A 23,489-nucleotide genomic window follows, 5' to 3' on the forward strand; every position below is an offset into this window, starting at 1 on the left:
CTGTAAAACCGGGACATTTCTGGGGACACAAAAAAAACAGGTCTTTCATCCTACTTTTAAGAGACTTCATTATGCTAACAGCACATAACTGTTAATGAAGGTTTTATTTCTTTTCTGGCACAATTGTGGTCTCTTCAGTGGTCAGCATCTCAGTGAGTTGTTGAAGCAGTTAAGCAAAGGTTTCAGCTCATGTGGTCACTTCATCAGAAAATGTCTGCACAATTCAATTTCGCAACAGTAACACATACAAGTGCTGTCAAACATTAGAACTACTTATAGAACTAAAATAGATTAAAATGACAGCTACTAATTTCATCACTATATATATATTAGAGGCATTTGCCATATGAAACTATGTCTCTTGGGACAAAAAAAAGAACCTTATACATTTGGTTAGGATTTTTCCATATTTTCTTTGGAATAAGTGCTTTGAAACGATGTGCATTTGCGTTACTAACAGCATTAGCACTGACGTCAGTTGAACTCCATAAACAAGAGCAATGTTTTCTAGGGGTCTGCAGTGTAGTTGCTGGAGGGTGAATGAGATGTAAAAAAAAGTCAAAGTAAAACATTCATTCAAGCATAATATAGGAAAGTTGTTTTTAACTTTAGAACACCAGCCACTGTCGAACTAACAGACACTACTTAATATGCATGCATGCCATTTCAAATAAAGTTTATTATATGAACATGGGCCAAAAGTTGACCCCAAAGTACACAATGGGACATTTTTTTAAAAAACACTTATGCTTGCAACAGCATAAGTACAGATGAGACAGGTCGATGTACAAACAATCCCACATTAGAGATTAGGACAGGAGTGTACAAACACTCACACCAGTGTACTCAGTTATTGAACAGAGGTGTTATATCAACGATCAGGTTTTTAAGAATTGGAAATGTTCCACACACAGCAGAGTTAACTCTGGTGTGATCAGTTCAGTCTTTATGTGGCCTTGCTTTTCTGAGCTGGTTCTGTCTCTTGTTCATATTCTATCTCTACATAGGCCCGTTTTTTCCTGACTGGGCCTTTGAGTGGAGTCTTTCCTTTTGATTTGGCCTTGGTCTTCTCTTCCTCTAACTCTTCCTCAGTCTCCTCTTCCTCACTGGATTGCTCTTCAGCATCCTCTTCTTCATCACTGCTGCCCTTTAGGTTGTTCATATCCTGTGAGACATGATCAGGGGTTGAAATAATGTCACTCTTTGAGAGATTAACCATGATTTTTCTTTTTTTTAATGGAATTTAATTGTAAAATATTACCTCAAAATCACTGAGATCACTCTCTTCAAACTCCTCTTCAGCAACAAATTCTCTCGTCCCGGACTCCTGAAAGACAGAAACAAGATCACATAAGTATAGAAATAATAATCATTATCAATATTAACCCCATCTAAAAGTGTGCACAATTTCTCCTGAAGTGGTTTTATTTAAACTGAATTAATATTTTTAATTTTTAATGATTTTTTTGTGTTTTTTATGAAGATTTGTTGAGAGTTGTTAGGGACTTCTTAATAGAAGGCTCTTAATAAAATAGAATAGACTTCCTGTAACAGACATACAAATAAGAAAAACACTAAGCTGACAAAAAAAATTAAGTTAATACCTCTTCATCTTCCTCTTCCTCTTCCTCTGATTCAGTCTCCTCTTCCTGTTTCTCCATTGCTTTATCAAAGGCGTGGATGGGGAAGTTGTATATGTCTCCATACTAAACAAAGGGGGAAAAAACAGCAACTTTAAATGCAATCACTGATCTGGCCAAAAGCAGGAAAAAGATGTGCCAAAGATGCACTTACCGTTCCTTGTTTTAGACGGTCTAGCAGTTCTTTTTCTATGGCATTTTCCAGCTGAGCAGCAATAAGAGCTTTTTCCTGTTGGTAAGAAGAAAAAAATGAGTAAATGCAACACACATTTAAATCCACATTTGATGCAAAGCAAGCTGTTTTTAAAAGAATGGGTTAAAAAAAAAAAAAAACAGTGGTAGGCCTGTTTAAATGGTCAAACAAAATAAAAATACAAAGACCGGGATATATTCAGGACTTCAGATATGATCAGTACATCACCCACCTCTCTCCTCTTTTCTCGTCTCTCTACTTTTCTACTGAGTGGAACCAATTTTCTCCTGTAAAATAAAAACCGGCATCAAGTAAGAGATTATATACAGTAACCCATGTTTTGTGTAAACGCTGTTCAAATAATCCTGACAATAAAAATGTATCACAGTAGCAGCAAAGCAGCATATTAGAAAGATTTCCGAAGGATCATGTGACACTGAAGACTGGAGTAATGATGCTGAAAATAGCTTTGTTCACAGCAATAAATAACATTTTAAAATATATTCAATAGAAAACGGTTATATTAAATTGTAAGAAAAATTCACAATATTACTGTACTTTTTTTTTTTAATCAAACAAATGCAGCCTTGGTGAGCTTTTATTACAAGACTACTTACAAATTAAAGACATGTGAATTAAATGTTTCAAGTTGAAATAGTTTGATGCGAGATGAAAAACATACATAGAGCGGTGTTGTTCACTAGAGCGCAGGAATGAATCAGAATCACCGCAAACAACAAAAGCAAATGAGAAAGAGACTCACTGTCGTTTGAGTGTGAGTTTGCGGATCCGGATCAGATACTGCGTGATCTTCGTCAAGCGCTGCTTGCACTTGTGTCTGATGAACCGAGGCCAGTAGATGAGGTTCTCATCGATCTGCTCCAAAGCCTTTGCATAGTTTCGATCAAGCTTCACCTGGACGAGGGTTAGCATGGGTTTATTAAACATTGCAATGCGAAAGACATCAAACGATGGACGTGTTTTGTTCGCTTTGGTTCCCTCACCTTCTCCCACATGCGAGCAGGGAATGCTGCCCTCTCGATAACTTTCATGTAGAGATAACACAGGCCTTAGGAAACAACAATTGCGATGATCAAGAAATGAATATACTGAGACATTTTATTTGGGAAACTGAGTGCCGACCACGTGTTTTTATTACCTTTCTCTTCTCTTACAGTCGCATACTGGCTGTTGGCGAGAGGACATGAACTGCGATTGCAGAGGCCTGTGATGTTGTATTCATTTCGACAGAACTGCTGGGTTTTCGTTCTTTAACAACGACAAGAAAACAGTTAGATGTCACGTTCGTCCACATAAGCTACATACAAGAAAAAAAAATAGAAATACACCGCTGAACAGTGCAAGTTAGTTTATAATGATGCAGTACTACTTACTTTACTTTGTAGGAACAAAAACTCTTATTGCCGATAAGGTCCCATATAACCTTTAAACGACAAATGATTCAGTGTCAAAGATGTTTAGAATATAAACTTTTTAAATAATCTGAACGCTCACAGCTAAGGTTACCAGTGTTTTATATTCATCTTTTGTTAAGATTTCGTTTCTGTTATTATTGGTTCAGTCGCGTCCCGTTCATTCCAAATCACATTTGATTTGTGTTTCTTGTCAGTAAAGACTGTTTCGTGAGCTTTTCTTAAAACGCTTTAACGTTACTTACGTCGTCGTGTTGCATTTTGGCAGCTTCTTTGGACAGTCGTCAGTAAATACATAAATCCCGGCGCTGAACTGATACAATGGAATTAGCTACCAAATATTTATGATAGCCCTGTTAAGTTTTTGCGATCAAATAAATACCACATGGAGGTTTCAGGCGGCAGCCATGTTCCTGCGCCGGGATACTATTGACAGCGCCTCGCGAGAACAGCAATCTCGCGATACTGGAGGTGAAAGACGAAAGACAGTAGACACTCAAAGTGCTTGCTATTTAATTCCATACGAAAGGTGTATTTATCATCCATGACTCAACAATCACTTATCTCACACAGAGATCGCACTGTCATAGTGTTTGGGAACATTCATGCATAATTTAAATACACACATGGAACCAGATAAAAAAATAAACATTAGAAGAGAACGCAGCTCTGAACCAATGAGCGTTAAGAGGTGTCGTCACTCAGTCGTTTCCCATCATGCTTTTGATCAATCCGACGCAGCCGCCTCGCCGTCGCGAGAGTGATTAGGCACGCGTCATCATGACATCAGAGCAAGTGGGACGTAACTCGGACACTCTTCTACTGTTCTCCCGCAGATCGGTTCTGTACAGACTTTATCTCAAACACGCCTAATAAAGTATTAATGTAATGACGTAACAACTACTTCCGATAATTTATGAATCTCCATATATCTTCCCAGAGTTTAAAACTTTGTACAATTTAACATTTCCCGACTCTATATTTAACAGAATTTGAATCAGACGGTCAATGTGCTGCTTCGTAACAAAACGGCTGCACATGTCATGAATAGTCATGACAAAACCAATCATCATGTGTTTGATTGCGAAGGATCATAATAAGTTTTTTAAGCTTTACACAGATCTGTTCCTATTGAAGCTACAGCTCTCTGTGTGGTGGTGACAAACTCGAGCCGCTGCTCTTCTTTTCAACAGTCAATGCATATTGTCTTATATATGTGATATATATATGTGAGTTTCTTCACATGGAATGAAAAGAGTTTGTATATATGTATGACACAATGCTGAATTAGTGAGTACTTAATTATATTCATGAGAGGGGCATGCTGGGAACTTTTCATTGGTCGCTCCTTAACCCTTTACTGCACAAAGAGACCGCAAGCCTGTGAGAGGGAGCCACAGTAATCATACCTTTATTTGTACAGCACTTTACAATACAGACTGTGTCAAAACAGCTTTACAGTGATAAACAGGAAATGTTTCAGTAATGCAAACAAAAATCATTTCTGCTGTAAAGCAGCTCTAAAAAGAGGACAGTATAAACAGGATGTATTGTGTGATACTGAAAGTATACCATAGACTGAAAGCTGAAAGCTGATATTACGTACAGATTTAAACAAAATTCAGTCAAAGGGTGATATGTGTAACTTATTTACATACACGAATCCAATATAGCATGCACATGTTTGGAGATAAATCTATTTTTACTGATAGGAAATTGTAGGATTTAATTTGAACATTCAGATAAAACTAATATGTACTAAAGTAAAACACAAACTCTGTGTTCTGCAAGATAGTTGAACAGACCTAGCATGAAAACCTAGCAGTTTAAAATGAATCACACTACTAATTACAGAATTATTCTGTACGACAATTAATTAAAACAAATGTAAGTGACAGCACATTTGTTAATAATTTGTCAAACATCATATTAAATCCCAGCTTGATTGGGTTTATATATCTAATCCTACTCAAGCTACAGCTTTCTTTTTAACATTCATTGCATATTGTCATATATAAGTGAAGTGAGTTTATCCATATGCAATGAAAAGAGTACTTATGTGTGATATAAGGCAAAGTAAACAAGTATGTATCACACTCATGAGAAAGGCATGCTGGGAATTTTTAATTGGTTGCTGCTTAACCCTTTACTGGACAAAGTACAGTAGTACCAAAGTCTGTAAAAGGGAGTAAATGTCACTGTTCACTAAACTTGATCCCATCTTGTTGAATCATATTTCCAATGCAATCGTTTGAAAGCTGAAAATGGGTCAGTATCACTGTAGGGTGCCTTTTGGTGTCCTCTACATAAATGACTCATTTGCCATGATATGAAAGGGTGTGTAATATTAGGCTAAGTATTTATATTCATAACAAAAGCATTACTTGGCTCTTTAGATACATTTTCTAGAGTTCTTTTAGTTTTGTGTAAGAGGATGCATGTTATGTTACTATGTCCCATGCACTGCTCATTCAGTGTGAATGATAGTAGAATATTGTCAAATCATAAAATTTAAAAGTGTTGTTCTCCTAATAATATTTTGTTTAAGAGATTACTCAGTTTGAGTGTATTGATCATTTGATAATGAAAACAATATTTTTATTTAATAAAAAAGAAGAGTTTGTCCACGTTTCTTGAATGGTTGTCCACCCTGTCTTTTTGGGGAATCCACCCCTTTAAGAAAAGGCCATCCCCTTTAGTGACATCAGGACAACAGAATTTTTATTTCAAATGTGATCAAACACCTTAAGTGTAACTTTTAACCAATACAATAACTGTAGCTCAGTCCTGTTTAGTTAATTTGAAGAGATTATGGTTCTAAATAATATGCGCAATAATTATGATCCATGAATGACCATTTAAATTATAAAATTTTCTTATATGCTTATTATTTATATTACAATAAGTATAGTATTTAGGGTTAAAATAGAGAAAATGTTTTTAAATTCCAGTGCAAGGAGGCAAATTAGAGGCATTTGGTGGCCATAAAGATAATATTCATATGTAATGGCATTGTTTGTTTGATGTTTAATAAATACATGTATTTAGCTCTACTCTAGTTGCTCAGAACAGTATTGCTGGTCATAACTGCTTATTTTTTTTAGGTTTTGCTTTTTAATGTACATTTAGACATTATCAAACACTTGATTTTTATAAGCTCTTTTTTTTTTTTTTTATGTTGCATTTGCAAAAGCATTTGTTCATTACTGAAAAGCAAATTAGGAATTTAACCCAATGAAGAAGTTTAAATTCTTTTTACAAAACATAAAAATAATAAAAACAACAGAGTTATGTTGCAACTCTGGTACAGTGATATGCAGAGGGATATACATATGAAAGATGTTGCATTATTTGTCTAGCAGATAATACCTGAACGACAAGATGGATCTAGTGTCTTAAAAGCTAAGGATATTCAGTGAAAAATGTGAAAATTGTACAAATAACTGATAAATATGCATAAAACACAAATTTCTCATCCGGCAGCGGCCCTATACTCCTCCTATGATCAGCGGGACCCCTGTGGAGAGGGTGAGCAGCTTCAAGTACCCTGATGTAAACATCTCGAGGACCTGACTTGGACTACCCACATTCAAACACAGGTTAATAAAGCCAGGCAAAGACTGTACCATCTGCAACAGCTGAGGAAATTCAGGGTCTCATCAGCAATCCTGAATACTTTCTATTCAGGGGCCATAGAAAGTGTATTGACTCAGTGTATCTCAGTGTGGTATTATGGCGAGTGGAATGTGACAGGATTACCTGCCGAAGTCGACAGTCGTGTAATTTTGCGTGTCAGAAGGGTACGCTGCCTCAACAGACGCGTGATAAGTACGCCGCCTCAACAGACGCCACCTCCACAGACTGTGACACCAAATACCTCAAATAGAGTTAAATTAAATAATTTTTTTGGTTTTACATTATTTTACTACAAATTATACACCATCAACAGCTGAAAATTAGTTGTATTTTCACAATAACATCAACATAAATTCACACACATTAATTATTAAACATTATTCTGATATGTGCCATTCTGAGGTTTTACTTTTGATATATTGGTTATGTTAATAATTTTACTTAACACTCTGGTATGGTTTTCACAGTAGTCCTGTTTGCCGAGTCATGTCGACCATAAAATGTGCATATCAACCATTGAGCTAAATAATTTTGGTCAAGAGAAGGTAATGAACAGGTATTTTAATAAAATTGTTAAAGAAGTGTATTAAAAATTCAGGTGCATTTTGAAACACTTTAAATTGGGCTGTCACTAACGATTATTTTGTTAAATGAGCAATCTACTGATGTAATACAGAAAATACTTGAAATAGTTGCTTAAACTGTAAATCTTTAAAAGTAAACTTAAAATATCTGTAACGACGAGGCAATAATTGGTTTAAATAAAACATTAAAAGCGAGTAATCATATGGTTTCACTGAACACTGTTAAAATACATAAAGGAATGTTCATCTAAACAATAAACGTATGTACAATATGTATTATAAAAATGCCTTAAGAGGTTTCCTGCAGAGGGAGTGATTGGCCCAGTTTGCATATTTAGATCTATATTGATGTAATCTTGTGTTGGCGTTTATTATATATATATATATATATATATCTATATATATATTTATAAATATATATATATATATATATATATATATATATATGTTTTCAACATTGCACTTTATTAATGAAAAAAGAACATGTATATGTTTTTTTTAATTAAGGAGACATGCATATTGTGTAGTGATGGGGGTCCTCCAGGAATGTCCTTAAGAACCATTGTGCTGTCTGCATACATTTACAAAAATAACAAGAATGTGTTTGCTAATACATTATATATTGTAGTTTACTTCATATCGCAGTTCTCACACATAATAGGCTACTATTTGTCTATTCTTTTTTTTTTTTTTTTTAGTTCTGTGCTTCAGAGATAAATTGTGTTACTATGTATATTGATGTGCTTAATAAATTTAATTAAGACAACTGTTTGGCAAATGCAGGTGTGTTTGACTAGGGTTGGAGCTAATTCTGCATGACAGGTGCACTCCATTCATTGCTTGTCCCTAGGCCTGGTTCTTAGTCCTGGTCATGTGGTCATGTCTCTCTTATTTAACACTCCTGATTCAGTTCATTAGCTTGGTAAAAGAGAGCTCTGTGAACTGAACTGAGTGTGTAAGATAAGGGAGATATAAAAAATTAAAGACAAATGGGGTGTTCCAGACTTTTACCAGTGATAGATGCAAAAGCAAACATTTCTCATTGCATGGGGGTTTATCAGAACAAGAGGCATGGGTAACTGGAATGTGTGAGGGTACACAGACATGGAGGCATTATATTGGCATTGTACAGATACTGCCATCAAGATTACATCTTTCATGAGAAGTCCATGGTTATTAGACCAAGACAATGCCTGCTCTCATTCTGCATGTGCTACAGCAGCACGGTAGACAGAGTGAATGTTCAGTTCAGATCTGTCTCCTTTATTGAACATGTATGACCCATCATGAAAAGGACATTCAGGCGATGATGACCACAGACTGATGAGCAGCTGAAGAAGAAACAATTATTATCCTCAATTTACAAACAATTGAACATTGAAATTAAAAGGAAAGTTGATGTGACACAGTGTGAAACGTGTTTCTGTCCCAGTTATCTTATATTTACAGATGACTGTTTATTTAGTCAGTGAAAACATTGAAATTTTTTTTTTTGCACTTTTGTCAATCAAATAAACATTAAATATGGGTTTGTATTTAATCCTATCGAGATGTTTTATGTCTTGAGGTCTATAAAAGTAAAAAAAAATTAATGATAAATATACATTTCAAAGAGTTCTATGTACTGTAATTATAAACTATACTGTCAGTTTACCATAGTTATCCAAATTAAGTAAATCATTCGCGTTTTTCTCAATTCATAAGAATAAAAACGTCTTATATTTGGGTTAAAATCAATACCATGGCGTCATCTAGTGGACAACATTAGTATCAAAGCCTTAGCGTCCCAAATATGATAAATTAATAAACCTAAGCATGTTTGCTTAGAACGACTTTGTTCTCGATGCCATTTAATGTTAAAGATCGAATGTCTAATGAATATCTAATATAAATACCACTTTATTTCTGTTAAAATTACACTCTTTTATGTCGAGATCACAAGGAAACAAGAAAGAAATGTGATTCAAGCAGAAATCATGCATATGCTCTATGTTTCCGTACTTTTTGTAGCATCCAAGCAAACTAAACATTGATGTGCTGTAAGTTACTTCACTTCAACACCAACTTAACAGCTAAACAAAATTTATCAAACATAAAAGACTCTATGCAGTAATTATTATGCACTATTACCACTTTTTGGGAAATATCTAAATAACAGTAATAACCTGTTACAAATACATCCACTGTAATGCAAATTTTACATTTCGTGTAAGACGACGTACATTGACACGACGTATATATCAGGCGTCATATGAGGCGACGTATATTGAGACGACGTATATATAAGGCGTCATCTAAGGCTACGTACCTAGTTCAGACGTACTTAGTACACGTACTATTTTTGATACATTTCTTACGTACGCCTATGATTGGTTCCAACAGTGACGTCGCCGTGACGTCGCCGCGGGTCTGTCGTCTGCCCTCCCATTCAATCCCATTCAAAAATGGACACGGACTGACGGCGACGGAAGGGTCGACTGCTCCTTCTCCTTCTCCTGCCAAGCCTTAGATCTGTCAGAATCCACACTTCATAGTGGTATGGGAACAGCTCCAGTCATGACTGCAAAGCCCTGCAGAGAGTTGTGCACTTAGCTGAGCGCGTCTCAGGGTCTGCTCTCCCCGCTCTGCAGGACATCTACCTCAAACGCTGCAAAAGCAGAGCTGTTAAAATCATCAAGGACTCCATCCACCCCAGTAACCATCTTTTCACTTTGCTGCCATCTGGTAAGCGTTTCCGTAGCCTGATGGCAAAAACTGAGAGACTTAGGAGGAGTTTCTTCCCCCAGGCCATCAGGCTCCTAAACTCAAACCAGCCTCTTAACATCTTCATGTCTCCACTATATATTCACTTTATCAGTAAGATATTCATCATTCTCTACCTCACATTGACATTCTGACAGTGTCAACCTGTTTGCACATTGTCTCTTGTACATCCCTAGGTATCTTTTATTTCATTCTTTCATAGCTATATTTATATTATATATACGTTTAAATTATATTAAGCCTTAAAGTTCTGCATAATTAAGGGCGTGGCCACTTGAGTGAATTGCCGCTGCTGACAATGCCGTTGAGCTAGGTGGGCGTGGCTTCAGCAACCAGCTCCCGCCTTTTTGCCCATTTTCGATTATCCGGGAGAGTCGTGCAGTGACGCGCTGCCAAGATGGCGAAAGCCTGCTCTGCACACTTTGAGCTTCAGAAACGCTCTTCCGGAGTCTATGGGTGATGTCACGGACACTACGTCCATGTTTTTATACAGTCTGTGGTTAAGAGGCGTAAAATTTCCATCACACGCTTGAGGCATTCGGCCAGTCACAACGTGTGAGATAACTGGGCAATCACAGCTTTTCAGAGAGATGAGCTTTGTAAAAATCAACGCGTTTCAGAAGGCGGGGCATAGAGGAGAAAATAATGTGTTTTTTAACATTGAACCGCATAAACACATTTCATTACACCAAATACACAAAATAATGTTCTTTTTAGCAGCATCATATGACCCGTTTAAAATCGGTTAAGATTTGAAAACCGTCTGTGTGCAGCCAGCTTTAGGAAAGACTAAGTGTTTTCTCCCAGGGGGGGTAATAAAATGATGTTTTAATAATATTAATAAAAGTTTTTGTTTCATTAATTCATATTTTATTATGGTGTAGATGTGAAGGGAAAAGCAGCTGCTCCATATTAGCCTCCAACAGTATCTTCTCAGATCCATGTGTCGGCACATTCAAGTACCTGTACATCTCATACTCCTGCGTGTCTTAAGTGTAAGTGTTACTGTACAGAGCAATGATACTGCATACATGTGCTAGTTTAATGTGTTGATTAGTTTTGGCTTGGCTTTAATCATGAACTCAGTCATCAGGCTAGACATAATAACTCATCACCGTTGATGTTTGTGTTTGCAGAGAACGACAGCTGATCTTGTGGATTTGGCCTCTTCAGTTCTCTATCAGAATCTCCTCCACTTTAAATGTGCTGCAACTAAATCTATTTCTTAATTGTTAACGCATCTAATATTATATTGTATTTGCCGGCTTTCCTCCTGTAAAGATATGGCAAAAAGGGTAATGGCAGAATACTAGTATGCTAATCTGAATTAGCAGTCTTTGTGTGCAGATAAAATCAGTGGCTAAGACTTTTGCATAAAGATTTGATTCTTATACAATAAATATTTCTATAGAGCTTGCTTGTACACTATGTTGTGATTTTCCTTACAATAATTGCTTTGCAAATGGGAATGAGGTGTGTGTCTTCTTCTTAAAGCATGTTCGCTGTAAACACCAGCTTATCATTAAGTGTTAGGACACTGTAACAAAACAAAGCTGATTATCCTTAGTCAACATATAAGTGCCCAAATCAACTTATCTTTCATTGACTAAGAAAAACTAAATGATAAGTAAACCTTGCAAATCATTTAATACAAAATTTGCCAACTCTAATTCTCTTTTTGCTAACTTACACTACCATTCAAAAGTTTGGAGATTGTCAAATTAAAACTACTATTTTGTATTTAAATATATTTTAAAATGTATTTTATTCTTGTGAAGCAAAGGTGAATTTTCAGCAGCCATTGCGCCAGTCTTCAGTAGAGGTCGACCAATATGTAGTGATTTCAATGTAAGATAGCCTCACAACAGCACCACTGCATGTAGTTGTAGTAAAGTTTGTAGATACGGGAAAGAAGGCAGGAACCGGCGAACATTCAAATAATTTAATAATCAAAATAAACAAATGCAACGAAAGTAAGCGGCAGCCTCTCACGGATGAATGCCGCATAAAACATAAATAAAACACAACATAAGTTCAGGGGCACATTTTTTGTACCCCACTTAATACAGATGCTGGTCATATAATTAGAATATCATCAAAACATTTATTTATTTCACTAATTCCATTCAAAAAGTGAAACTTGTATATCATATTCATTCATTACAAACAGATTGATATATTTCAAATGTTTATTTCTTTTAATTTTGATGATTATAATTGACAACTAAGGAAAATCCCAAATTCAGTATCTCAGAAAATTAGAATATTGTGAAAAGGCTCAATATTGAAGACACCTGGTGCCACACTCTAATCAGCTAATTAACTCAAAACACCTGCAAAGGCCTTTAAATGGTCTCTCAGTCTAGTTCTGTAGGCTACACAATCATGGGGAAGACTGCTGACTTGACAGTTGTCCAAAAGACGACCATTGACACCTTGCACAAGTAGGGCAAGACACAAAAGGTCATTGCAAAAGAGGCTGGCTGTTCACAGAGCTCTGTGTCCAAGCACATTAATAGAGAGGCGAAGGGAAGGGAAGGAAAAGATATGGTAGAAAAAAGTGTACAAGCAATAGGGATAAACGCACCCTGGAGAGGATTGTGAAACAAAACCCATTTAAAAATGTGGGGGAGATTCACAAAGAGTGGACTGCAGCTGGAGTCAGTGCTTCAAGAACCACTACGCACAGACGTGGGATTTTCCTTAGCTGTCAGTTATAATCATCAAAATTAAAAGAAACAAACATTTGAAATATATCAGTCTGTGTGTAATGAAAGAATATAATTTACAAGTTTCACTTTTTGAATGGAATTAGTGAAATAAATCAACTTTTTGATGATATTCTAATTATATGACCAGCACCTGTACATCTGCTGTTGTTTTGTAAGATTTTTGATGTTATTATAATTATATGTGATGTATGTGTAATTTTGTTGTTTTTTTGAAATGGTTTTTTTGTTTTGTTTTATATGTATTGATTTGTTTGTCTACACTCAAAAAAATGTTTTTTTTGTTTGTTTGGTTTGTTTAATTAAAGTAAGTTAGATAAAAATAAATATTTAGTTTTTTATTCAGTTGTCATTTGCACTCAATTTTATTATATTAAATGAAATTACATTTGTAAAATGTTAACTTAAACCATTGAAGTTAAGTTGGGGCTACATGAATCATTTACATTGCATTGACTGAAACTGGCCAGTGGATTTCTAGTTCCCAGCATGCTTTGCATAGGGATAGACCAGGAGAATAAATGTTGAAATTAAGTGCTGTTTAATGTGTTTTTGGTAAAGGGAAAGACATATTAAAGTTTGTTGTTTAGTTCTTTTGTCATTTAAAAGAGTTGATTTTTGAGGTTACCATTATGGTGAAGTATAAACTTTGTGGTTAGGCCACAAGCTACATGAGCTGTAACCGTGCTAATATCATAAGAACATTTTTATTTGATCATTACTTGCATACTACAAATATTGTACTTAGCAAGTGAACAAGTGTCATTTTGGCTGTTACATTCATATAAGGATAAATAGAAGTAATCAGCTTGAGAGCCAGCAAGTGATTTTCACAGTCTATATTGTCAACATTTAACATTGAAATCACTACATATTGGTCGACCTCTACTGAAGACTGGCACTAGAGGTGGGCAGATCGATACTAATATCGATAATATCGATACCAACGTGAAAATATCGATACTTAAGTTTCAGTTTCTGTCGTTTTGCGACCTGGCCGTGTTTGTCAAAATGCTGCTGCTGTCACAGAGCAGAGCAAACTCTCAAGAGTGCTGCTCGTGCTCATAGACTGTAAAAAAATCCTATTTTTGCAACAAACTTTTAACATAACTTTAAACAATGTCTTGGCCTGAAAAATCTGACTTTACAAAGTACTGGTAACCTTTAATGTGTTCACTTCTCTAATCCCAACTACCTGTTCACTTTCTTTAACCTTAAACAACAGAACAAATTCTTCACTACCTCCAGTATTCCTAACTTTATTCCTTTCATCTCCTGACATTTTAGGTCTTTCACTCGATGCCTCTCCCTTTTCCCTAACCACCGTCTGCCCCCTCCACCCTCAGTCCCTCCACTCCCCGAAGCCATAGGCTTCTAATACCCTCTCCTTTCTCACCAATAATCTAACTCTAATAATTAGTGATAGCCGCTTTTGAAACGCTGCTTCATGAAACTTTGAAAACATTGCAAATCATTCATTTCGAATCAGTGGTTCGGAGCACGTATATAAAAACTGTCGTGATTTCAGTAAACAAGGCTTTGTTAAGTCATAACTGTTTCAAAACAATTCAAAATGTCATTTGTTTGCTGTGAGTTCATTGAGATCGGCCACCCACCATCCACTCCCCCCCACCTAAGCTGCAAACCACAGAACCTGTGGTTTTTGTCTCGAAAAATATTTTTCCGACATTTTTAACCAGACATTTATGTGATGAGTAGTAATAATGAGTAGTTAGTTAGTGCTGGGCTGTTTAGGCAAGCTCTCCATAAAACAAACAAAACAAGCCCTGCAAATTAATAAGAATTATTCTTGAATAACACATATTATACAGACACTTCATATTTAATTATTTTTTATTATTTTAATTGCATTAAATATGTGATACTTTCAAGAAAGCATTTGTATTGGCTTTCTTTTTATTTATTTATTTTTGCATGTTTTGGTATGAGTTTTTGTTGCATTTACCCGATTCACAGTTGACATCACAAGAATGTGGTGTCTCAAGCACTTCGAAATACTGAATAATCTGTGAAGCAATTGATTTCATGTTTTGAAAAGATTCATTTATCCTATTCCTTATAATAACATTCACCTCTGCTACTAATTAAATGAAAAATGAAAAGACAGTGCAAACTGATCTTCATTCTAGATATAGCAATCTAGCTTCAATAACTTGGTCTAAAAATCACTTATATAAAGTTATTCATCTGTTAGTTTCTATTTAAGCTTACTCTGTTGTGGTGACAAACTTGAGTCTGATTTTCTTTTTAACATTCAATACATATTGTCATATAAAAGTGAGTGAGTTTTTCCATTTAGAAAGAAAAGAGTATGTACATAACATAAAGTTATCCTGTATTTAATCATATTCCTGAGAGGAGCATACTGGGAACTTTTCATTGGTCACTCATTAACCCTTTACTGGACAAAGAAATCACAAAGCCTGTAAAGACTGAAAACTTCCACTGATATTTCAAACCAATTTAAACAAAATTCAAAGTATTGAACTCTTGAAAACAAAACCCTGTATAATTTTAACAAACTGAACACATTACAATCCCAATTTGTCTTCAATCTTTCTACAAGTAGAATCAGATGGTCGGTGTGCTGAATAGTAACAAGTTAATTGGCAGCACATTTCACAAACAATTGTGATAAAACCAATCATCATTGTTCAATCTGAGAAGAATCATGAAAGTTATAGTTACACAGATCCATTCATATTCAAGCTACAGCTCTCTCTGTTGTGGAGACAAACTGGAGTCATTGCTTTATTTTTGAACATTCAATGCATTTTGTCATAAGTGATGTTAGTGAGTTTTTTGCCATATGGAATTAAAAGAGCATGTATATAATGCAAAGTTATCCAGTATTTAATCATATTCATGAGAGGGGCATGCTGGGAACTTTTCATTGGTCACTCATTAACCCTTTACTGGACAAAGAATTTACAAAGCCTTAAATGACTGAAAACTTCTGCTGATATTTTGAACCAATTTGAGCAAAATTCAGTCAAAGGATGATAAATGTGATTTAATTACTCACACGAATCCAATATAATTAAGCTCTGTTAAAGTTGTTTTATTTAACTTGTTATTGTTAGGAAGTAAATATCTTTTTTACTAACAAACACAAACGTAGGATTTCAACTGAACATTCAGATAAAACTAATGTGCACAAAAGTAAAATATATACTTTGACAGTTATGTTTGAACAGACAATTTTCTGAACTATATAATTTGATTAACAAAGGCACCTACAATTCAAGAAAATAAAAATCTCTATAACTAACTCCATAATCTAAAGAAAACATAAAACACTTGTTTTTCATTCATTTTTAATTTTAACAAAGCAAACACTTTAAAACTCCAATTTGTCTTCAATCTTTCTACAAGTAGAATCAGATGGTTAGTGTTTTGTGTTTTTAATTGTTTAAATTTAAGTGGATTTAAATTTCAATTGTGATTGTGATATAATCATTATTCATTATGAGAAGAATCATGAAAGTTATAGTTACACAGATCCATTCATATTCAAGCTACAGCTCTCTCTGTTGTGGAGACAAACTGGAGTCATTGCTTTAATTTTGAACATTCAATGCATTTTGTCATAAGTGATGTTAGTGAGTTTTTTGCCATATGGAATTAAAAAAGCATGTATATAATGCAAAATTATCCAGTATTTAATCATATTCATGAGAGGGGCATGCTGGGAACTTTTCATTGGTCACTCATTAACCCTTTACTGGACAAAGAATTTACAAAGCCTTTAATGACTGAAAACTTCCGCTGATATTTTGAACCAATTTGAGCAAAATTCAATCAAAGGATGATAAATGTGATTTAATTACTCACACGAATCCAATATAATTAAGCTCTGTTAAAGTTGTTTTATTTAACCTGTTATTGTTAGGAAGTAAATGTCTTTTTACTAACAAAAAAAATGTAGGATTTCACCTGAACATTCAGATAAAACTAATGTGCTTTTAAGTAAAATATAGACTTTGACAATTAGATTTGAACAGACAATAACCTACACTACACAATTTTGTTGCAGTCACATACAATTGTAATACTTGATTAACAAAAGCCCCTACAATTCAAGAAAACGAAAACCTTTATAATTAACTCCATAATCTATAGCAAACATTAAATACTTAGTTTTTATTCATTTTCAGCTCCAACAAAGCAAACGCTTTAAAAACTCAATTTGCTTTCAATCTTTCTACAAGTAGAATCGGATGGTCGGTGTGCTGAATTGTTACAAGTTAAATGCAGCACACCTTTCAATTCATTTCAAGTTTATTTGTATAGTGCTTTTTATGATACAAATCATTGCAAAGCAACTTTACAGAAAATTAAGTTTCTACAATATTTAGTAGTATCTTATCAGTGGTTAACTGTCAGTTTATGTGCATATGGCAGAAATGTTCAGAAAAATCAATAAAAAGACGTAAACAAAACAGACGATTAACACTATTAACAGCAATTATGCAATCAAACTTATAGCAAAATGTGGTAGTTCTGTATGTTGTCTCTGGGTTAGCATCATCTGAGGTCCTCTGAGGGGTTGGCATCATCTCTTCTCAGGTGTTCTGGATCCAGACTGGAGCTTGTGTAAATCCTAGTTACTACGGGATGTAAATCCAGTGGCAAAACAGAGAAACAAATAGAGACATAATTAGTGTAGCTGCTGTTCCAGCCAAGTAAAATTAATTTGTTTAACCCAAGCTAAAGAATAATAATAAGCATATGATCAGATATAACTGCAGTCCAAAATTATGAGATGCATTATTTAAATGCTTGGCCAAAGAGATGTGTTTTTATTCTAGATTTAAACAGAGAAAGTGTGTCTGAACCCCGAACATTATCAGGAAGGCTATTCCAGAGTTTGGGAGCCAAATGCGAAAAAGCTCTACCTCCTTTAGTGAACTTTGCTATCCTAGGTACTATCAAAAGTCCAGTGTTTTGTGACCTTAGGGAGCGTGATGGGTTGTAGTGTGGTATAAGGCTAGTTAGGTACGCAGGAGCTAAGCCATTAAGGGCCTTATAGGTAAGTAATAATATTTTGTAACTGATATGGAACTTAATAGGTAGCCAGTGCAGAGACTGTATTTTTGTGGTAATATGATCATATTTTCTTGACCTGGTAAGGACTCTAGCTGCTGCATTTTGGACTACCTGTAGCTTGTTTATTGAGGATGCAGGACAACCACCTAGAAGTGCATTACAATAGTCCCCTCTAGAGGTCATGAATGCATGAACTAGATTTTCTGCATCATAAACAGGTAACATGTTTCAAAGCTTGGTAATGTTTCTAAGATGGAAGATGATGTTTTTGTAACATGGGAAATATAATTTTCAAAAGACAAGTTGCTGTCTATTATAACACCCAGATTTTTGACAGTAGAGGAAGTAACAGTACATCCGTCTAGTTGCAAATTGTAATCTATGAGATTCTGTGTACTGTTTTTTGGTCCAATAAGTAATATCTCGGTCTGAATTTAATAGGAGAAAATTATTGGTCATCCAATCTTTTACATTTTTAACACACTCTGTTAGCTTAGATAATTTAAAAGTTTCATCCGGTCTTGTTGAGATATACAGTTGAGTATCATCAGCATAACAGTGGAAACTAATCCCGTATTTTCTAATAATATCACCAAGGAGAAACATGTATATTGAAAATAGCAGAGGACCTAGGACAGATTCTTGTGGCACTCCATATTTTACAGGTGATAAATGAGATGACTCCCCATCTAAATAAACAAAGTGGTAGCAATCAGACAGATAGAATCTAAACCATCTTAAAGCCTACCTTTGAATACCTGTATAGTTTTGTAATCAATCTAGGAGTATACATGATAAAACACCTCACAAACAATTATAATCAAACCAATCATCATTATTCAATCTGAAAAAAATCATGGATGTTATAGTTACACAGATCCATTCATATTCAAGCTATAGCTCTCTCTGTTGTGGTGACAAACTGGAGTCATTGCTTTATTTTTGAACATTCAATGCATTTTGTCATAAGTGATGTTAGTGATTTTTTTTTTAAAAAGTTAGTACATTATATTAATTTAGCCAGTATTTAATCATATTCATGAGAGGGGCATATTAGGAACTTTTCATTGGTCACTCATTAACCCTTTACTGGACAAAGAATTTACAAAGCCTTTAATGACTGAAAACTTCTGCTGATATTTTGAACCAATTTGAGCAAAATTCATTCAAAGGATGATAAATGTGATTTAATTACTCACGCCAATCCAACATAATTAAGCTCCATTAAAGTTGTTTTATTTAACTTGTTATTGCTAGAAAGTAAATGTCTTTTTACTAACAAAAAATGAAGGATTTCACCTGGACATTCAGATAAAACTAATGTGCACAAAAGGTAAAAATCTATACTGTGACAGTTAGTTGCAGACAATTTTCTGAAACTATATAATTTGATACAAAGGCACCTACAATTCAAGAAAATAAAAACTCTTAACTAACCCAAAACCATAACAACATACACACATTGGTTTTATTGGTTTTCAATTTTAATAAAGCAAACACTTTAAAACTTCAATTTGTCTTCAATCTTTCTACAAGTAGAATCAGATGGTTAATGTGCTGAATTGTAACAAATTAAATGGCAGCACATTTCACAAACAATTGTGATCAAACCAATCATCATTATTCAATTGAGATCTTCATTAAAGTTATAGTTACACAGATCCACTCATATTCAAGCTACTAGCTCCTCTGTTGTCGGAGGGACAAACTGGAGTAACTTGCTGTTATTTTTGAACATTCAATGCATTTGTCATAAGGGAGTTAGTGAGTTTTTGCCATGATGGAATTAAAAAGCATGGATATAATGCAAAATTATCCCAGTAATTTAATCATATTCATGAGATGGGCATGCTGGGAACTTTTATGGTCACTCATTAACCCCTTTACTGGACAAAGAATTTACAAGCCTTAATGACTTGAAAACTATCGCGGATATGTTGAACAAATTTGAGCAAAATTCAATCAACACGAGATAAATGGATTGAATTACTCACACGACCTCCAATATAATTAAGCTCTGTGAAAGTTGGTTTATTAACCTGTTATTGAGGAAGTAAATGTCTTTTTACTACAAAAAAAAAAGGTAGGATTTCACACTGAACATCAGAAAAACTAATGTGCTTTAAGTAAAATATAACTTTGACAATTAAAGATTTAACAGACAATACCTACACTACACACAATTTTGTTGCAGTCACATAAATGTAGACTTGATGTAACAAAAGCCCCCTAAATTCAAGGAAAACGAAAACCTTTATAGATAAACCATAATCTCTAGCCAAACATTAAAATACTTAGTGTTTATTCATTTTCAGCCAACAAAAGCAACAACGCTTTTAAAAATCAAATTTGCTTTCAATCTTTCACCCCCCCAAAAAAAGTAGAATCGGTGGTCAGTGTGCTGAATTGTTACAGTTAACATGCAGCACACCCTTTCAATTCACGTTCAAGGTTTATTTTGTATCGTGCTTTTTCTGATACAAATCATGCCAAAGCAACTTTACAGAAAATTAGATTTCTACAATATTGTCGTAGCTATCAGGGTGACTGCACGTTTATGATCAGCAATTCTATGGCAGAAATGTTCAGGTCAAAATCAAAATAAAAAGACGTAACAAACGTACGATTAAACAAACAACTATTAACAGCCATTATGCAATCAAACCGTATAGAAAAATGGGTAGTTCTGTTGTTGACCTCTGGGTTAGATCTCTGAGGTCCTCTGAGTGGGTGTGCATCTCTCTTCTCAGGTGTTCTGGAGCCAGAATGGAGCTTGTGTAAATCCTAGGTAATAGGGCTGTAATCAAGTGGCAACCTGAGAGAAAACCCAACTGAGCCATACTAGGTCGCTTGCTGTTCCAGCCAAGTAAAATTAATTTGTTAACCCCGCTAAAGATAAAATAAGAATATTGATCAGAATACACTGCAGTCAAAATTATGCGATGCCATGTATTTAAGCTTGGCTCAAAGGTAGATGTGTTTATTCTAGATTTAAACAGAGAGAAAGTGTGTCTGAACCCCGACATTATCAGGACGGCTATTCCAGAGTTGAGGAGCCAAATGCGATTCCTTTTTTCAAGCTCTACCTCCTTAGTGAACTTTGCTATCCAGGTACGTATCAAAACGTCCAGTCGCTGTTGTGACATTAGGGAGAGGGATGGGTCGCTGTAGTGGGGTTAAGGATAGTTAGGTACGCAGGAGCTAAAGCCATTACGGGCCTTATAGTAAGTAATAATATTTTGTAACTGATATGGCAACTTAATAGGTAGCCAGGCAGAGTGTATTTTTGTCGGTAATTATGATCAGTATTTTCTTGACCTGTTAAGGACTCTCTTAGCTGCTGCATTTTAGGACCTACCGGTAGCTATGTTTATGAGGATGCAGGAAAACCACATAGAAGTGCATACCAATAGTTCCCCTCTAGAGTCATGAATGATGAACTAATAGATTTTTCTGCATCATCCAACAGGTTAAAAAGTTGTGTAGCTTGGCAATGTTTCTAGATGGAAAGAATTCTGTTTTTGTAACATGGGAAATATGATTTCAAAAGTTTCAAGTTGCTGTCTAAAATAACACCCAGATTTTTGACGTAGAGGAAAGTAACAGACATCGTCTAGTTGCAAATTGAAATTACTGAGATTATGTGACTGTATTTTTGGTCCAATAAGTAATTCTCGGTCTTCTTGCAATTAGCAGGAGGAAACTATGGTTCATCCAATCTTTACATTTTTAACACTCTCTGTTAGCTTAGATAGAAAGAAAGATTCATCAGGTTGTGAGATATACAGTTGAGTATCATCCGCATAACAGTTGGAAACTAAACCCTATTTTATCAATATATCAACAAGGAGATACCGTATGTATATTGAAAATAGCAGAGGATCCTAGGACAGATTCTTGTGGCACTCCAATTTTACAGGTGATAAATGAGATGACTCCCCATCTAAATAAACAAAAGGGTAGCCTCAGAAGATAGATCTAAACCATCTTAAAGACTACCTTTGAATACCTGTATGGTTTGTAATCAATTATGGCAGTATACATGATAAAAAACACCTCACTCAACATAATTTATCAAACAATCATCATTATTCAATCGGAAGAAAAATCTATGGATGTTATAGTTACACAGATCCATTCATATCAAGCTTAGCCTCTCTGTGCGTGGTGACAAAACTGGAGTCATTGCTTATTTTTGAACATTCAATGTCATTTTGTCATAAGTGATTTAGTGAGTGATTTTTTTTTGAAAAGTTAGTAGGTTTATGGAACATCTATTAATTTAGCCAGAATATTTAATAAACTATAGGCATGAGAGGGCGCATCATATAGAACTTTTCATTGGGCACTCATTAACCCTTTACTGGCCAAGAATTACCACAGCCTTTAATGACTGAAAAAACTTTGCTGACTCTTTTGAACCAAATTTGAGAAAAATTCATCTCAAAAGGATGATAATGTGATAAATGACTCACGCCAATCAACATAATTTTAAGCTCCTTAAATTGTTTTATTTAACTTGTTATTGCTAGAAAGTAAATGTCTTTTTACTAACAAAAAATGGAAGGGGATTTCACTGGACATTCCAGATAAAAAAAAGCTATAGGTGCACAAAAAGTACAAAATAATTACAGTTAAATTTGACACAGACCAATATCCTAATAACTCATATAATTTGATTAAAAAAGCAAACCTACCAACTCTGAAAACAAAAAACCTCTATACACTAACTCCCCCCAATCTAACAGAAAACATGACAAAAACACTTGTTTTTCATTCAGTTTTTATTTTAAACAAAGCAAAACACATTTACCAACTCCAATGTGTCGTCAATCTTTTACAAGTAGAACTCAGATGGTTAGGTGTGAATTGATTGTAACAAGTAATTGGCAGCACATTTCACAAAAACTCTTCGTGATCAAACCAAATCATCATATTTCAATCGAGAAGGGAACATCATGACAAGTTATCGTACCACAGATCATTCATATTCAAGCTACAGCTCTCTCTGTTGTGGAGACAAAACTGGAGTCATTGGCTTTAAGTATGAACATTCAATGCTTTTGTTCATAAGTGATGTTAGATAGGTTTTTTGCAATAGGGAATTATTCAAAAGCAGGTATATACTGCAAGGTTATCCAGTATTCATAATATTCATGAGAGGGGCATGCTGAGAGAAACTTTTTATTGGTCATCCATTAACCTTTACTGGTACAAAGAATTTACAAAAAGCCTGTTAATGACTGAAAACTTCCGCTGATAATTTTGAACACATTTGAGACAAAAAATCAAAGCAAAAGGATGAGAAATGTGATTGAATCTACTCACCGCCAATCAGAAATAATTAAGCTCCATTAAAGTGTTTTATTTAACTTGTTATATGCTAGGGAAAAGTTAAATGTTCTTGTTACTAACAAAAAATGAAGGATTTCACTCGGAAC

At 34.8% G+C, this 23,489-nt stretch overlaps 1 protein-coding gene and 3 non-coding genes across 5 annotated transcripts; all 4 read right to left on the reverse strand.

The window, feature by feature from the left end:
• Positions 1 to 659: 659 nt before the first annotated feature.
• On the reverse strand, positions 660 to 3,808 carry LOC109058830 (protein MAK16 homolog). 2 transcript variants are annotated; one of them, XM_042731946.1, is made up of 10 exons: positions 3,512 to 3,808; positions 3,228 to 3,277; positions 2,993 to 3,102; positions 2,838 to 2,902; positions 2,597 to 2,748; positions 2,066 to 2,120; positions 1,795 to 1,869; positions 1,605 to 1,706; positions 1,262 to 1,327; positions 660 to 1,165 (listed from the first exon to the last, which is right to left on the reverse strand). In XM_042731946.1, exons 1-10 carry the CDS (start codon positions 3,524 to 3,526, stop codon positions 947 to 949), a joined length of 909 nt encoding a protein of 302 aa, XP_042587880.1. In that variant the 5' UTR covers positions 3,527 to 3,808; the 3' UTR covers positions 660 to 946. The 2 variants fall into 2 exon arrangements, with proteins under 2 accessions (XP_042587880.1, XP_042587883.1); XM_042731949.1 differs by lacking the exons at positions 2,993 to 3,102; positions 3,228 to 3,277 and having other exon boundaries at positions 3,512 to 3,806.
• A 453-nt stretch (positions 3,809 to 4,261) lies between these two features.
• LOC122139151 lies at positions 4,262 to 4,358 on the reverse strand. Its single transcript, XR_006156023.1, has one exon. It is a non-coding gene; the product is annotated as a small nucleolar RNA U13 (small nucleolar RNA).
• An 11,210-nt stretch (positions 4,359 to 15,568) lies between these two features.
• On the reverse strand, positions 15,569 to 15,669 carry LOC122139153. The gene has a single exon (XR_006156025.1). It is a non-coding gene; the product is annotated as a small nucleolar RNA U13 (small nucleolar RNA).
• A 3,918-nt stretch (positions 15,670 to 19,587) lies between these two features.
• On the reverse strand, positions 19,588 to 19,683 carry LOC122139152. The gene has a single exon (XR_006156024.1). It is a non-coding gene; the product is annotated as a small nucleolar RNA U13 (small nucleolar RNA).
• Between the last annotated feature and the right edge of the window lie 3,806 nt (positions 19,684 to 23,489).

This window comes from Cyprinus carpio, chromosome A3, assembly GCF_018340385.1.
Source record: "Cyprinus carpio isolate SPL01 chromosome A3, ASM1834038v1, whole genome shotgun sequence".
NCBI classification, from domain to species: Eukaryota; Metazoa; Chordata; class Actinopteri; order Cypriniformes; family Cyprinidae; genus Cyprinus; species Cyprinus carpio.